This window comes from Nannospalax galili, unplaced genomic scaffold (genome assembly GCF_000622305.1).
Source record: "Nannospalax galili isolate Female #2095 unplaced genomic scaffold, S.galili_v1.0 scaffold150, whole genome shotgun sequence".
NCBI classification, from domain to species: domain Eukaryota; kingdom Metazoa; phylum Chordata; class Mammalia; order Rodentia; family Spalacidae; genus Nannospalax; species Nannospalax galili.
Genome location: NW_008329320.1, coordinates 3,259,848 through 3,273,668, shown reverse-complemented (window position 1 = coordinate 3,273,668; position 13,821 = coordinate 3,259,848). Strand labels below are relative to the sequence as shown.

The following is a 13,821-nucleotide window of genomic DNA, read 5'->3' as shown; positions in this document are numbered from 1 at the left end:
TCATAAAAAAGGAGATAATTTTTTTTTTTTTTAAAGTACCTACTTAAAGCCAGGTGTGGTGGCACATGCCTTTAATCCCAGCACTCAGTAGACAAGGCAGGCCTGGTCTACATAGTAAGTTCTAGGCCAACTGGGGCTACAGGGAGACCCTGTCTCAAAAAGAATAAATAAATAAATAAATAAATAATAAATAAATAAATAAATAAATAAATGGTGTTTAAAAACCCTGATACCCAGGAAATCCCCCTGCTCAATTAAACTAGAAACCGGGAGGTGGAAATCAGGCATGAGTGCCTTTACAATGTTCTCAAGTGATTCCAGAAGGTAGCCCAAGCTGGGGACCATTGTGATAGCCCCCTTTTTCTTTTTAACAGCAAGTAAAAGCTACCTATTGAAAAACTGTACCATTAACAGTATGAGTAAGTGTCCTTCAGACCACGTGGACTGGCTTTAAGCCACAGTTAGAGACTGGTGGTGATGCTGGCTTGACTGCAACCCAACAAATGTTAACTGGGCAGTTTTCATTCATGGTCCCTCCCCTGCCTCCCAAGGACACCCTTCCATTCAACTTCAATATCCTTGGCTGGTATGAATTTAAGGGAAACTAAAAGGCAAGTTTGCAATCCCTATTCAGACCAAACAAGCCAGAGAGTAAGCAGGCATCACCATGGAAACAGTTCTCCCCACACATGCCAGATGCCAATGAAGACAGTCATGCCCCCCAGGGACACGAGGTTTCTTCTCACAGAAGCACAAAGAGCATGAGGCAAGGAAGGGAGCTTCACTCAGTTCCAGGGAGCTTCCCAGTCAATTATGACAATCTCACATGAGGCCAGCCACTGCAATGCTGCTGCTTTCAATAGCAGATGGTGATGCTGTTGCTATGGTACCCAGGGCTGACAGGAAATCGAATTTGATTCATTAAGTGTGATTTCCATCCTCACTGGGATGTGTGCTACCAGAATGTAAGGCTTGACAAGAGCAGTTTGTCTCCTGGGCTTTTCTGCCTGGGACCAAAATCATTCTCCACACTTGCAGAACTCACAGAAAGCAGAGAATGCAAGTTGGACAGGAACACAGCCAAGCAGCTGGCTCCCTCCTGGAAGGCTAACCCTGATGCCAGGACCAAAGGTTAGAAGACTGCCCAGTAGACAGGACTCAGGGGTGCCCAGAGTCCATGGTACCAGAGGTAATGCATTTGGGGAGCCTGGAACAGGTAGCATGGTAAATAATCTGTCTTTTTTTTTTTTATCTCAATACACATTGTTGATGCAGGGAGAAATGGAGCTGCTCACGACGCTCTGTGTGTTGAAGTGCTGAAGACCTCAGCAGGGCTGGGATTGAGTCTGGATGGAGGAAAGTCCTCACTGTCTGGAGATGGGCCCCTAGTCATTAAAAGGGTGTACAAAGGTAAAGTGTATCTCCATGAAAACTCCATCTCTTCTGTTTGGGAACTGAACTTGTTTTCCAAATTCTGCGGTGCTTTTAATGCTGTAACATACAGAGCTGTGCTTTGCATGTGTTAAAACTCACGTGTAGAATGCACGTGACATTGGGTGTCTTCCTCATTCGCTCTCCACTGTATTTACTGAGGCAGAGTCTCTGACTGAACTCAGTGCTCACCAATTCTGGCTAGTCCAGCTAGCCAGCCTTCCTCAGAGAGCTGCCTTCCAAAGGCTGGGTTATAGGTGGGCTGCCATGAGTTCTGGGGATCCAAACTCTACACATGTGCTGCTAGTGCTTTATCCAGGGAGTCATCTCCGCAGCCTGGAATGTTTTTTTTTTTTTTTTAAATCTTCAGATTCCTAAACAATGATACAATTGTACAGCTATTATTAGCACATAAATATATTTACAAATGGACCAGAAACTACTTCGCTCGGTTGTTCTTAGCTAGATTGTCTTTTTCAAAATGACATCTAGTTTCCTGACCTTGTGGCCTGTTATAATTACACAGTAACTCTGAAGCCTCTCTTCACTGCTGACACATACTATAAGAGCTATGCTTTTAAAAAAGAGAAGACAAGGCATAAGGTCCCACAGAGGCCACAGGACCAAAACTGAAGAAGGAATGATGGAGGTTAGGGACACTGACTCAAGCTGTTAGTCTACTACTTTCTAGAATTTCTCTCAGTACAGAACTTCCATAACCATCCCATTCAGACCATCTCTGAGACCTTTCCTCCTATCAAAACTACCCATTGGTCCTTTACCCTAGTTCTGGTCTCAGTTGTAGTCAAATAAAAATGTGAACAGTATTTTTTTTTCTTAATTCAAGAATTGTAAAGCTTCTCCACCTGGGCATAACAGCTCATGCCTACAATCCTACCTCAGGAGACAAAGGCAGGAGGATTGTGGCAAGTTTGAGGCCAGCCTGGACTGTACATACATAAGCGAGTTCTAGGCCAACCAGGGGTACATAGCAATAAGACCCTATCTGGAAACAAGCCAAATCAAATTCCCATGTCCAAAAGAAGAAATGAAGCCCCCTTGGCGGTAAGCATCTCTGTGGCCCAGAAATATGCAGTGGAAACTGAGGCTCTACGCATGCACACACCGAGAGCAGGAGCCAAGCACCCCCCACACCACTGGACCAAGCGTGTAGTGCTGTGAAGGGCTGGGGTGTATTCTCTACTGGTGACCTGAGGTTGAGACAGCTCTACTTTAGAGCTCGGGGTGGCAGCCAAGATAGGCAGTCTCAGAGGTTCACTGCCCTGTGGGCAAGCAAAACACAAGCACGAATCAGGAGTCAGGCTTCTGCTATGTGTGGCACATGGGCTTACCAGTGCCAGGCTAGAGAAAACCCATCTCATTAGCTTGTCAAATTGAGAGGTGGCAGAACAGAGAGAGCAGGATAAGGGAGAGATGAAGAGCGGAGAGAGCAAGGTAAGGGAACGATGAAGCAACTCAAGAGCATGCAGGAGGGGCAGCTCCTAGGGGAAGAGAATGAGCTTGTGAGATCTGCTGCCAGTAGAACTGATACCCAAAGAGCCCACTAGAAGCTCAATAAAGGCAGCTCTTGTGCATGCAAAGACACAGCCACCAGGCACTATCCAGGATGCTGGGTGCACTCACCAGACACTCCAGTCTACTAGCACCTTGATCTTGGACTTCTAGCTTTTAAAACTCTCTCTGGCTTTCAACTGCCTCTGGTTTTCACACCTTCGGGAAAACCCAAACATGTCGTTACTTCAGTGACTTGGATTGGTTTTGGTCCCAGACTCGATGTCATGATCCAAGTGAGATAGTATTCTACACCCACCTCTCTGAGTACCAGCCTAGAGCACAGCAGTAGCGGGTGCAATGGAAATAAAAATTGGGGGCTGGAGAGATGGGTTCTCTTCCTGCAGAGGACCTGAGTTTGGTTGCTGGCACCCACACTGGGTAGCTCACAACTGCCTGTGCTCCAAGGACACTGCACTCATATTCCACCACACACATACACACGAATTTTAATTTTTTTAAAAAAGCACAATTTGGGACATCTCCCAGAGAACCTGGCCACCCTAATAGCTGGGCACTTGCCTCTTAAGTCCTTTCTCTTCCAAGCTATATTTTAATCAGTTTTTACAATCAACTGTAATCATGGGTCTATAAATATCAGTTTTTGGGAAGCTCGTATTTTATCTATGAATGTACATGTCCTTATGAGTGCAGGTGCCTATGGAGGCCAGGAGGGTGCTGGTATTTTAGCTCTTAGTTTCTGTCAGCCAACTCTTTTTCTGTATTGCTACTGATTTACAGGATATTAGGGTTTCTTTTTTGTTTTGTTTTTTGAGATAGGGTCTCCCTATATCCCCAGCTGGCCTGGAACTCTTCGTAGGCCAGGCTGGTCTCCATCTCAAAGATCTGCCTCCCCATACTAGGATTAAAGGCATGTGCTGCCACACCTGGCTTGATTTGTGGTTCTTTGGCCTAGGTACTTTGTTGACTAAATGCATTATCTTCCCTTTATGAGTTGTTGATTTGTCTGTGGCAAAGGGAGTGTTTATACAGTTGTTTTGTGTAGTCTACCTTATTTTTCTGAATGTACATGCTTTGCGTTTTACGAAAGTTCCCAGGCTAGAGAGGTGGCTCAGCAGTTAAGAACACTGACTGTTCTTACAAAAGACCTGGGTTTGAATTCCAGCACCCACATGGCGACCAACAACTGTCTGTAACTCCAGTTCCAGGGGATCCGACAGCCTCTTCTGTCCTCCGCGGGCATTGCATGACAGGGGTGCACTTACCTACATGCAGGCAATAAAATAAAGTTTTTTTTTTTTAAATAGTTCCCTATCCTAAGAACACAGGAGTATCACTGAGAAATATTTCCCACTTAAACTTTTGGCTGCCCTTTTAAAGAAGCAATACAGGTGCTAACCCCTTACTCTGCATTTGTTCTTGCAGGTGGTGCAGCTGAACAAGCGGGAACAATAGAGGCTGGAGATGAAATTCTTGCTATTAATGGCAAACCCTTGGTTGGGCTTGTGCACTTTGATGCCTGGAATATCATGAAGTCTGTTCCCGAAGGACCTGTGCAGTTGGTAATTAGAAAGCACAGGAATTCATGAATTTTAACTGGACTCTCCTCTTTTTGGTTTGCTTTTTACTTTAGCAAATCAGAATGACTTCTTTAAATGATGGGTTCTTGAAACAACAAACAGCAGCCTAGATGGGGCCTATACAAATTCAATGCCTGCACTCTAGCATGAAGCCTGACCTATTGTGTTGAGCAGCAATGACAGTGAAATTCCTCCACCGAGGCTGGGAGGATTCACTCTGGTCCAGTGCCTGAACCCTCCTTTATGTTGGCAGTGGGATAAGGAGATGGCAGGCCACTTCATCTGAAACACCTAGCTGTATCTTCACATCCCTCCTGTCACCTCTCCCAACATAGTCCTGGCAAGTAGGGTAACTCAAATACCCCAGCGAAAAAGATGTATGTAGGTTTATATAATTTTGTAAGTAAATGACACAGTGCTTTTAGGTACATTCAGTGAAAGGAGCCATAGATCTACGTATGTTACCCTGAAAAGAAAATGACACTTATGAATTATGACCTAATTATTAGGCTGAGCTCAGGAATTACCCAAACAATGAAAAAAGAAAAATTTAGAAAGTACTATTTTTTAATGAATATAATGTATAATGTATGGCTGCAGAGGTCAACTCGATGGGTTGTGGACTAGGACGTACTGATCATTTTCTATTTCTACAGTTTAAATCCTACGGCTGTTTTACAGAGTAACAGTTCTGATGAACTGTCCTAAATGGCTGTGAGCTTCCCTGTCAGGAGTAGGAAGCGCCTACTCCAAGCACCTTGCATCTAGTTTTCCAACTTGTCTTGAGACAATGTTTGAATTCAAGACTGGTCAATACAAGAGCAGGCAAAACTGTCAGTCACTGGGTTTCCGTTTCTAGCTTACGTACTCCACCACCTTAAAATTTTTAGAAGTCAAATCTTTTTACATTTATAAACACAGGCATTCTATATGAACTGAGGAGCTTAGAATAATTCTCTTAGGAATTTCGGTTGGTTGGTTTTTCTCTTTCCCAACATGCCTAAAGAAATGTAGTTTGTAACTTCTAGGTCGCTTTACTTGGCTGCAATAACAGAGCGCTGCAGTGGCTGAAGTTTTTGCTGTTTTGGTTTTCCTGTTTTGCAAATTCTTCCTTTTGCCAAAACAGTGGTCCTGCAGAGCATTCTGACTCCAGCTGCTTGTGGAACTCCAAGCCTGCCATGAGCTGCTTCGGAGCCCTTCCCATTCAATGTGCCATTCCTCGAGCCTCATCGCAAAGCTGGCTTTTCTTCCTTTGCACTGTCCCTTGTTTTCTTAAATTCCAAAGCCTCACCAGCGTTGTTTACCAAAACTTCACAAGAACGAGGAGGGCAATGGAAAAACAGGGTGAGACAGGACGGTAGTATTTGCAACCAAACCCTCGGGCAGCATAGTCCTGGGGTTACATTACAGGTGGTGACTGCACTTCTCAAATCTTCATGCACAATGCTAAGATTTTGTTGATTTCTTTAACCTACAGTTGGGCCTAGGGTGAATCATGGTGGTACTATGAGCTATCTTCTTTGCACATCCTTTTTCAGAGACTAATCCTGCTGGCCACCTGTAGAGCAGGCCCGGAGAGGGCCCTCAGGTGGGAGCAAAATACTGGCTATTTTCAACAGGATATACAAAGGAAAATGTAGTTCAGGAGTTAGCTAGAAAAGCCTGCTTGATTTAGCTTATACTTTTCATTACAGTTACAGGTAGGATACTTATAAGATGTCAGTGCAAGGTGCATGCTAGATTGTTGTTTCTGTCTCTGGCGTCAGTTTCATGGTTTCCGCTTTCTTACCTAAGTGACCACTTGAAGTCAGCATGGAAAGCCATCTTTTGCCTCCACTCTTTTACAGCTATGCCGATTAATAAGAAATGCCCAATCCTTTGTGAATGGACAGGACTTTCTACAGCAATTTGGAGCAATGAAATGTTCTCCTTCCAAGAGTCCCCAGTGCTCTTATCTAAAGAGTCTGAGGAGGATCCCTGGCTTCCCACACTATGTTGAAGTCATCAACCATCTGTACTAGATCTTGCTAGAAGGGTTCCTTGACTAACAGTAGGAATTAAGGGAAGAGGCAAAGCTAAACTGTCTTTGACCCCGAGATAGAGAGCTATTTACTTGTCTTCAGTGTTCAAGGCATGACTAGTATTCCTAATTAGTCTAATAAATCCCCACACTTCCTGCAGTGAACACTAATGGTATTGTTCTAAACCCTTTTTTTTTTTAAGCTGGTCAGTCATTCACAGTAAGCTATGAGGGTAAAATGTGTTATAACATATAAATCGTAGTTGCAAGAAAATACCGTGAAGGCTGAAGTAGGCTGGGTTTCACGTCCATCCTCCTCACACATCGTATTGCATTGTATGGTTGGCTTCATTGGCACCACACCTGTTGTATATTATACATCATTCTTTATGTAAAATAAAATGCCTTATATATTAAAGAGTAAGTGCAATAATATGAAATGCCCTGTACATTTAAAAAAATGTCGCCAAGTTATGTAAATCCACATCTCTGTAAACAATTTTTTAAGTAATTTTCAAAAAAATAAACACTGCTTACTACTTGTTTTTCATTGCTATGCACTGACAGTAGAAACAAGATTAAAAAAAATCTACTATTACCTTCTCACCTGCACGCATGAGAGGTACAAAGGCAAGGGAACTTAAATTTACTGTCCTTTTTCCATAGCTACACATAGAATTATGACAGTGTAAAACAAGCCACCTCTAAAATCCCATAACTCCTGACTCACGACTTCCTATTCACTTCCCAATATGTCTTGTCTTCATTTTAACTGACACTTCACCCCCAAACCCTTCCCATTTAAACCCAACCCCCACACCTCTTAGGGCCCTTGACGCCCCACACTCCGGCCTGTCTTGCTAGCCAATCCTGGATCCTTCCATCTGGCCAGCATCTTGTCTCTTACTACTATTCCTGGAGGAAAAAACCCACACTCGCACTGAAAGATACCACTGTCAACTTCAACTGGATCCTCTTTCCTGTCCAGCAAGTAACTGTTGATAGTTTTCTTAGAGACTCTACCTTCCCCGTCAGACTTGATTCCGGGTCTTAGTTCACAGGTTGAAATAAAAATCATCTTTGCTGAGGCTCTCCAGCTTTAAGATGCAGGTAGCAGCTCAGGAAGGAGGCAAAATGGCATAGAAATCTAAGAACAATGTTCTGAAAGTAAAGTTCTGATTGCCTCAGCAGTCCTATCAGAGTATAACTTCTTCCCAGGAAGGAATGAGCATCTGTGTAACTCCCTCTCTGAAGCCCACTGAAATGAACAAGAGAAGCTTCCATTGTCATACAGCATGGAAATAACCACCAGCCCATCCTATGAAAATGGAAACTATATAAGCACGTACAGTCAGCTCTAAGACCAAACAAAGGAGATGATACAGGAGGCCTTTCTCCCCAGATGTGAGCAGCACAGGAGGCAGGAGGTGAGGGTTCTGAAAAAGGCCACTTGGAAAGGGGGACTAGAAAAGGCGAGCCCTTTAAGAAGCAGGATGCACTCAATTGGAATCATCTTCATGCCTCAGGATGGTTAGAAAGGGGACGTTAAAGGGGGGAATCACTTATTTTCCCAGGCATCAAGTGGTCAGTCTAAGCAGGTCAGCGGAATAACATGTTGACAAGGAATGAGCTGACCTGAGGGAAGCCCCACCTGGTAAGATCCTGCAATAAAAGGTTCACCTGATGCAGAACCACTACCTGCCCAGCTTACCACTTCTCCCAGAAAGGCCACAGTGACCATTACTCCACACCCCCTACTCCAGACAAACGGACACACACGTGCACCAAAACATGAGGTTTGGAAACAAATCAGCTGGTATACAACTTCCCTCTCCTGGTCTAAGGGATGAATTCAGCAACGCTAAAGAACTTCACAGGATCTGTTGCTGACGAACCAGGGAAATGGCAGGTTTGGAATTCCACTCTTACCAGATTGAACTCAGCAATACAAATGTATGACTGGGAATGGGATGAACAGAAAGGCAAGGAGGGGAAAGTATGCAAGACAGACATAAACCTGATAGCTTCTTAAAAAACCAGCTTATAGGGAGGAAAAGAAATTTGATTCACAATTCCAGAAGTCAGTTCACCATCACTTGGCTCCATCAGTTCAGGTCTGTGGCAGAACAGTACACCATGGCAGGAGCACATGGTAAAGGAAGGCTGTCCGCCTCAAGGTGACTGGGAAGCAAACAGTAAAAGGGGGCAGGGCCCCAAGATTCCCAAAGGTATGTCCTGCCCTCCTAAAGATTCCACTGCCTCCCTATAGGGCCACTGGCAGCCAAGCCTTCAGAATACACCTCCCAGTGACATTTGATATCCAAACCAATTGGGTATGGTGACACATCCCTGTCAGGAGGTAGAGACAGAAGGATCAGTTTAGGGTCACTCTTGCTACACAAGACCCTGTCTCAGCAACAGTAAGATAGTTTGGGTAAAACCAGGTGAAGGGAGGTGACCCAAGATCTCAGAACATAAATCATATACTGCTTACCACTCCACTAAAATGGGTGGACACTAGAAGGTACCTGACCCGAGTCTCTCTTCCGTAAGAACAGGAGAGTCTGTTAAATCCTGTACAAAACCATAAGGAAAAAAAGCATGAGCAGCCAATACAATCCCTGCAGACAACAAAAGCACACCAGAGACATGCCCAGGAAACAAACTGTGACTCTACACCTCAAAATGAGCTCCAACACTGAGAAAAATGACAAAATGTGACTGAATAACCAAGTTAGAGAAATTCAGAAATCCAGCACTAGCTCAGGAGACAGCCAGGCATAATAGGACAAGCCTGTAATCCCAGCACTTGGGAGGCAGGCAGAAGACTGTTTTAAGTTCACTGCCAGCTTAGTCTACACAGTGCGACCCCGTCTCAAAAAATAAAACAAGGACTGGAGAGGTGGCTTAGTCAAACTGCTTGTTGCAAGCACTGAGGACCTGAGTTCAATCCCCAGAGCCCACATAAAAAACTGTGTGCTAGTAATCCTAGCACTGGGAAGGTAGAAACAGGACACCTGGGCCTCACTGACCAGCCAGTCTGGCCTAAGTGGTAAGCCTCAAATCACTTAGAGTCCCCATCTCAAAAAAGAGGGATGATATCCCTGAGGATGACACCCAATATTGTCCTCCAGCCTCCATATCTACCATGCACATTAAAAAATAAAACTCATGAAATTCAGGAGAAAAATAACTTCAGAAGAGTCATTCAGAAGCACTCACCCCCAATGAATAAAACACCTTAAAGCAAAAGAGGACTAAAAAGAGGAAAAATGTCTAAAAACCAATACAAACTTTAAGAGTGAGCTGCACGGAGGAACGCCACATAGTGACAGTCAAATTAGGAGTCCTTTATTAATAGCCGGTGGTCAGAGAAGGGGCTAATGCACAAAAGAACTCCCTACTCCAAGAAGCAGGACAGGTTTATAAAGCTTAAAACCACAATTACATCATGCCAGGGGCAAATCCTATAATAACTATAGTTATATCAGATCACCATAGTTACTCCAGACCAGGGGCAGGTCAGATAACAAAGAAGTTTTCAGTTAACAAAAAGTTTCAATTAGGAAAAAAAAGTTTCTCAGAATTGTAGAAACGATGGGTTCCATAGAGATGCAGGTATAGCTGGGAGGTAAGCCATGCTATCTGGACATGCCACCTTGGCTACTTCTAAGTTCCCCAGTAGAAACAATGTACTCCCTGAAACTGCCTGCATGAGATGTCCTGCCTGGCTGGCTGCAGTGAGAATGGCTGGGCAAAGACACAGGGTAAAGCAAAAAGCTCGAACAAAATGGAGTTAGTTTTGCCATTTCATTCCCCCTGGTTCTAAGGCAGAGTCAAAACACTGACTCAGTGCTCTCTGGTGAAGGGGGTTGTACTGGGCTCTCAGGTACATTAATTTGACACAGGCTATTTGTTGTTTGATAAAGTTTACCAACCAGTTAATTAGGCAAGGCCCAATCATTGGGTCCAGCAGATGAGAGGTGGTCTTAGGCCTGGAAACAAGCTAAGTCAGCCATGGATTCTAATCAAACCAGCAATGGAACCAGGAACTGTTGGCTTCTCTCTTCTTTCAGAATGGGTGGGGTGGCAGGGTGTAGAGGAAAGTGGGAGGATGTCTCAGATGCTAGAATGGATTGTACCCTGGATCTGTTGGAGACTGTTCAGTAATTTTTTAGAATAGGGTCCCTCAGTCTAAGTAATAGGGAAGACAGTCTTCTGAACATAATCTTATAAGGGGTAAAACCAATCTTACAGCGAATACATCTAATCCAGAGGACCAGGGGCAGGGGGTTGGGCCAGTTTTCATTGGTCTCTAAGATTTAACATTATCTGAGCCAACTGACAGAGGCAGTCCAAACCTAGGAATTGTCTTATATAGGAGGCTTTTTTATCATTGAGAGGGAAAGGCCTCCATCCAATTGGAGAATGTAGCCACAAATACCAGAAAGTAGTTCAGTCTGTTTGGTGGCACCCAGGTGGGTTGTCTGAGGAAGCCAGTCCTCAAGGTTTCCAAGGGCTGTAGGAAGGAAGATTCTGAAGTCTGGCAGGATCCATCATCCCAGGGGGTCCTTTTTCATTTCCTGGGGGTAGGAATGGCTCAACATGGAGTCTGGTAGTCTGCTGGGTCATTTGGCCTTTTGCCACGGAAGTGTCAAGAGTCCTCCTTCCTGTAGATCATGGCATGGACATGAAAGGTGGCAAAGGCACCACATCTGTGAGGATGTTCACCCATTTATCCTTTTCCCAATGTAGAGCCTGGGTGAGGGTGATCAGTTCAGCCTTTTGTGCAGCAGTACCCTAGGGCAAGACTTGGGTCCAGACGGCATCTGGTTAGGTACTCATAGTGGCTGCGGCCTTCCAAACCCGCTGTCACAAAACTGCTTTCATCCATGAACAAGCTGGCGTCTGCCTCAGATAAGAGGGTGTGTCTCGGAGGTTCAGGCAACTGGCCTGGGAGATGTCCAGCAAATCCTCACAGTCATGTAAGAGGCACCTCAGGGTTATCAGGCATCAGTATTGCCAGGTTAAAGCTCTGAATGACTGAGGTGAAACAGGGATGATCAACAGGCAGACTCTAGTACTGAGTGATGTATTTGACATCCGAATATTTGACATCCATTGGCCATTTGCTCCCCAGAGGAGGGTCTCCAATTTACGGGGGGCCATTAAGGTTAAGTCTTGGCCCAAGGTGAGCTCGTCAGCCTCTTTCAGCAGGACAGTAGCTGCTATGGTACATAGACCGGAAGGCCATCCTGAGGCTACTGGGTCTAGGCACATGGGTAAGTTATGTTATAGGCCTTTGCCAGGGTCCCAAATTCAAGAGTAAGCATGTTCTTTGAAATCCCCTGGGCTTTGTGCACGAAAAGTTGGACATCAGACAAGACCAGAGCTGGGACTTGGGTTAGAGCCAAGGCCATTGTAAAGCCCATTTCTTTATCTCTACCCATTTTAAGGGCTTGTCTCCAGCTGTCACTGAGGGACCTTACTATTTCAACCAAGCCTGAGATCCAAGGTTGGTAATCATCCCACTACCCCCAGGAATTCAAGTTCCTGATTTCTAGACTGGGGCATGGGGATCTAAAGGATGGCTTCCTTCTGGGCTGCAGTAAGGGTCCTCTTACCGCGAGAGAATCTGTACCTCAAGTAGGAGACATCCATCTGGCAAAGCTGAGCTTTCCTCACAGAGACAAGATACCTCAGGGCCTGGAGCAACTAGAGCAGGTAGGTCTCAGGTATGTCTCACAGGCAAGTGGCTGGGTCAGCAGCAGCCAATAGGAGGTTGTCTACATACTGGAGTATGTCTACATACTCAAGTTAGGATGAGAGGTTCTGAAACTTGTGAAGTCCTTTAAAGGGTTTCCCCAAACAGCATGGGGAAATTTTGAACAAAGGCCAAAGTTAGAGCTCGGGTGTTCTCTGGGGCCAGAGGGTCAAAAGGACTCCTTATGTCCCTGAAGAACCTCGGTGGGTTTGTATAGATTTGTGGGCTTTGGGCACCCCCCTCCCCATTCCCACTAGAAGAGTCCAGTGAAAAGTGCCCAATGCTTAGAAGCAGTCAGGACCTGAGGCTTTTGAGGAAACAGGAGTTACCAGATGCAGGGCCCCCATAGCCCTGCATTTGTCCTGAGGTTCTAAGTGGGATCCTGGATTTCAGGTCCTGGATCCCCTGGTCACTGACTACAGCCAGGGGCAGTAGGGGCAGGGAGGCCCACAGCCCTTGAAAGGGAAGAGAGAAGAAACAAACCCAGTGCAGCATTATTGAGGATGGAAAACACATAGCAGAGCCCTCATTTCAAATAAAGGTGAGTGGCAGACATCTTTTCAAGGTACCTAGAGGCAAGAGAACAGTTCTTGTAACCATCCCAGCCAAGGGTCCTGCAGTCCTCCCTTGGGGCCCTGAGAGGACTAGAAGCTCCAAGCAGAAGGCAGATGGGGAGGAGGGATGGAAGATATAGAGGGGCTGGGGAGATGGCTCAGAATAAAGCACTCACTACATAAGCATCAGGAGAGAAATTCAGATCCCTAGCACCCATGCAAATATCAGGTAGAGATGGCAGCCCACCTGTAATCCCAGAGTTTGGGAGGCAGAGAGAAGGGATCCACAGAGCAAGCCAGCTAGCTAGACTAGCCAAATCCACAAGGTCTGGTTCCAAGTGAGAGACCTTGCCTCAACATATAAAGTGGAGAGTGACAGAGGAAGACACCTGACAACAATCTCTGTCCTGCAGACATGCACACACACCTGTACACACATGCATATACACACATACAAAAATAGACATGTTAAGACTCCAGAATATTTAACCAACTTGCCTGCAATTGAGAAAAAAAATCTGAGACAGTACTTAATCATGTAGAGCCAAAACCAAAAATACACTCTAGTGATATTGGGGAAACATCCAGAAGACATCCAGGCAAAAACAAGTAAGCGTTCACAAGGGACAGAAGAGAGTGTAGCTCAGAGGTCCAGTGCTTGTCTAGCATGTCAAGGTCCCAGGCTCAATCCCCAGCACTGCCGATAAATAAGCCAAAGAACCAACTCTGCTTTAAGTAATCACACTGCTGGTACTATATCAGTACTATAACTTTACATTATCAGAGATCAGTGCCTTGGGATTAAAGGCACACAGTTACTATGATTCTTGATATGGGAAGTAGAGACACAATTTTAAAAATAAGAGATAGGAAAGTCCCAAAGTTCTAGATCTGAATCTCAAGTATCAACAGAAACTCATGAGGTACCCTTTTTTTTTT

General features: G+C 45.0%; 1 protein-coding gene across 8 annotated transcripts in view; it reads left to right on the top strand.

The window, feature by feature from the left end:
* Positions 1-6,396, top strand: part of Pdzd2 (PDZ domain containing 2) — a 434,448-nt gene extending 428,052 nt beyond the window's left edge. For 6 of the 8 annotated variants that reach the window (XM_029564752.1, XM_029564743.1, XM_029564732.1 and 3 more), the window contains 3 exons: positions 1,039-1,131; positions 1,276-1,410; positions 4,390-6,396. In XM_029564752.1, the coding sequence (XP_029420612.1) occupies positions 1,039-1,131; positions 1,276-1,410; positions 4,390-4,553 (392 nt within the window). In that variant the 3' untranslated portion in view covers positions 4,554-6,396. The remainder of the gene's footprint in view (positions 1-1,038; positions 1,132-1,275; positions 1,411-4,389) is intronic. The other 2 variants (XM_029564756.1, XM_008835537.2) reach the window with 1 other exon arrangement.
* The last annotated feature ends 7,425 nt before the right edge of the window (positions 6,397-13,821 follow it).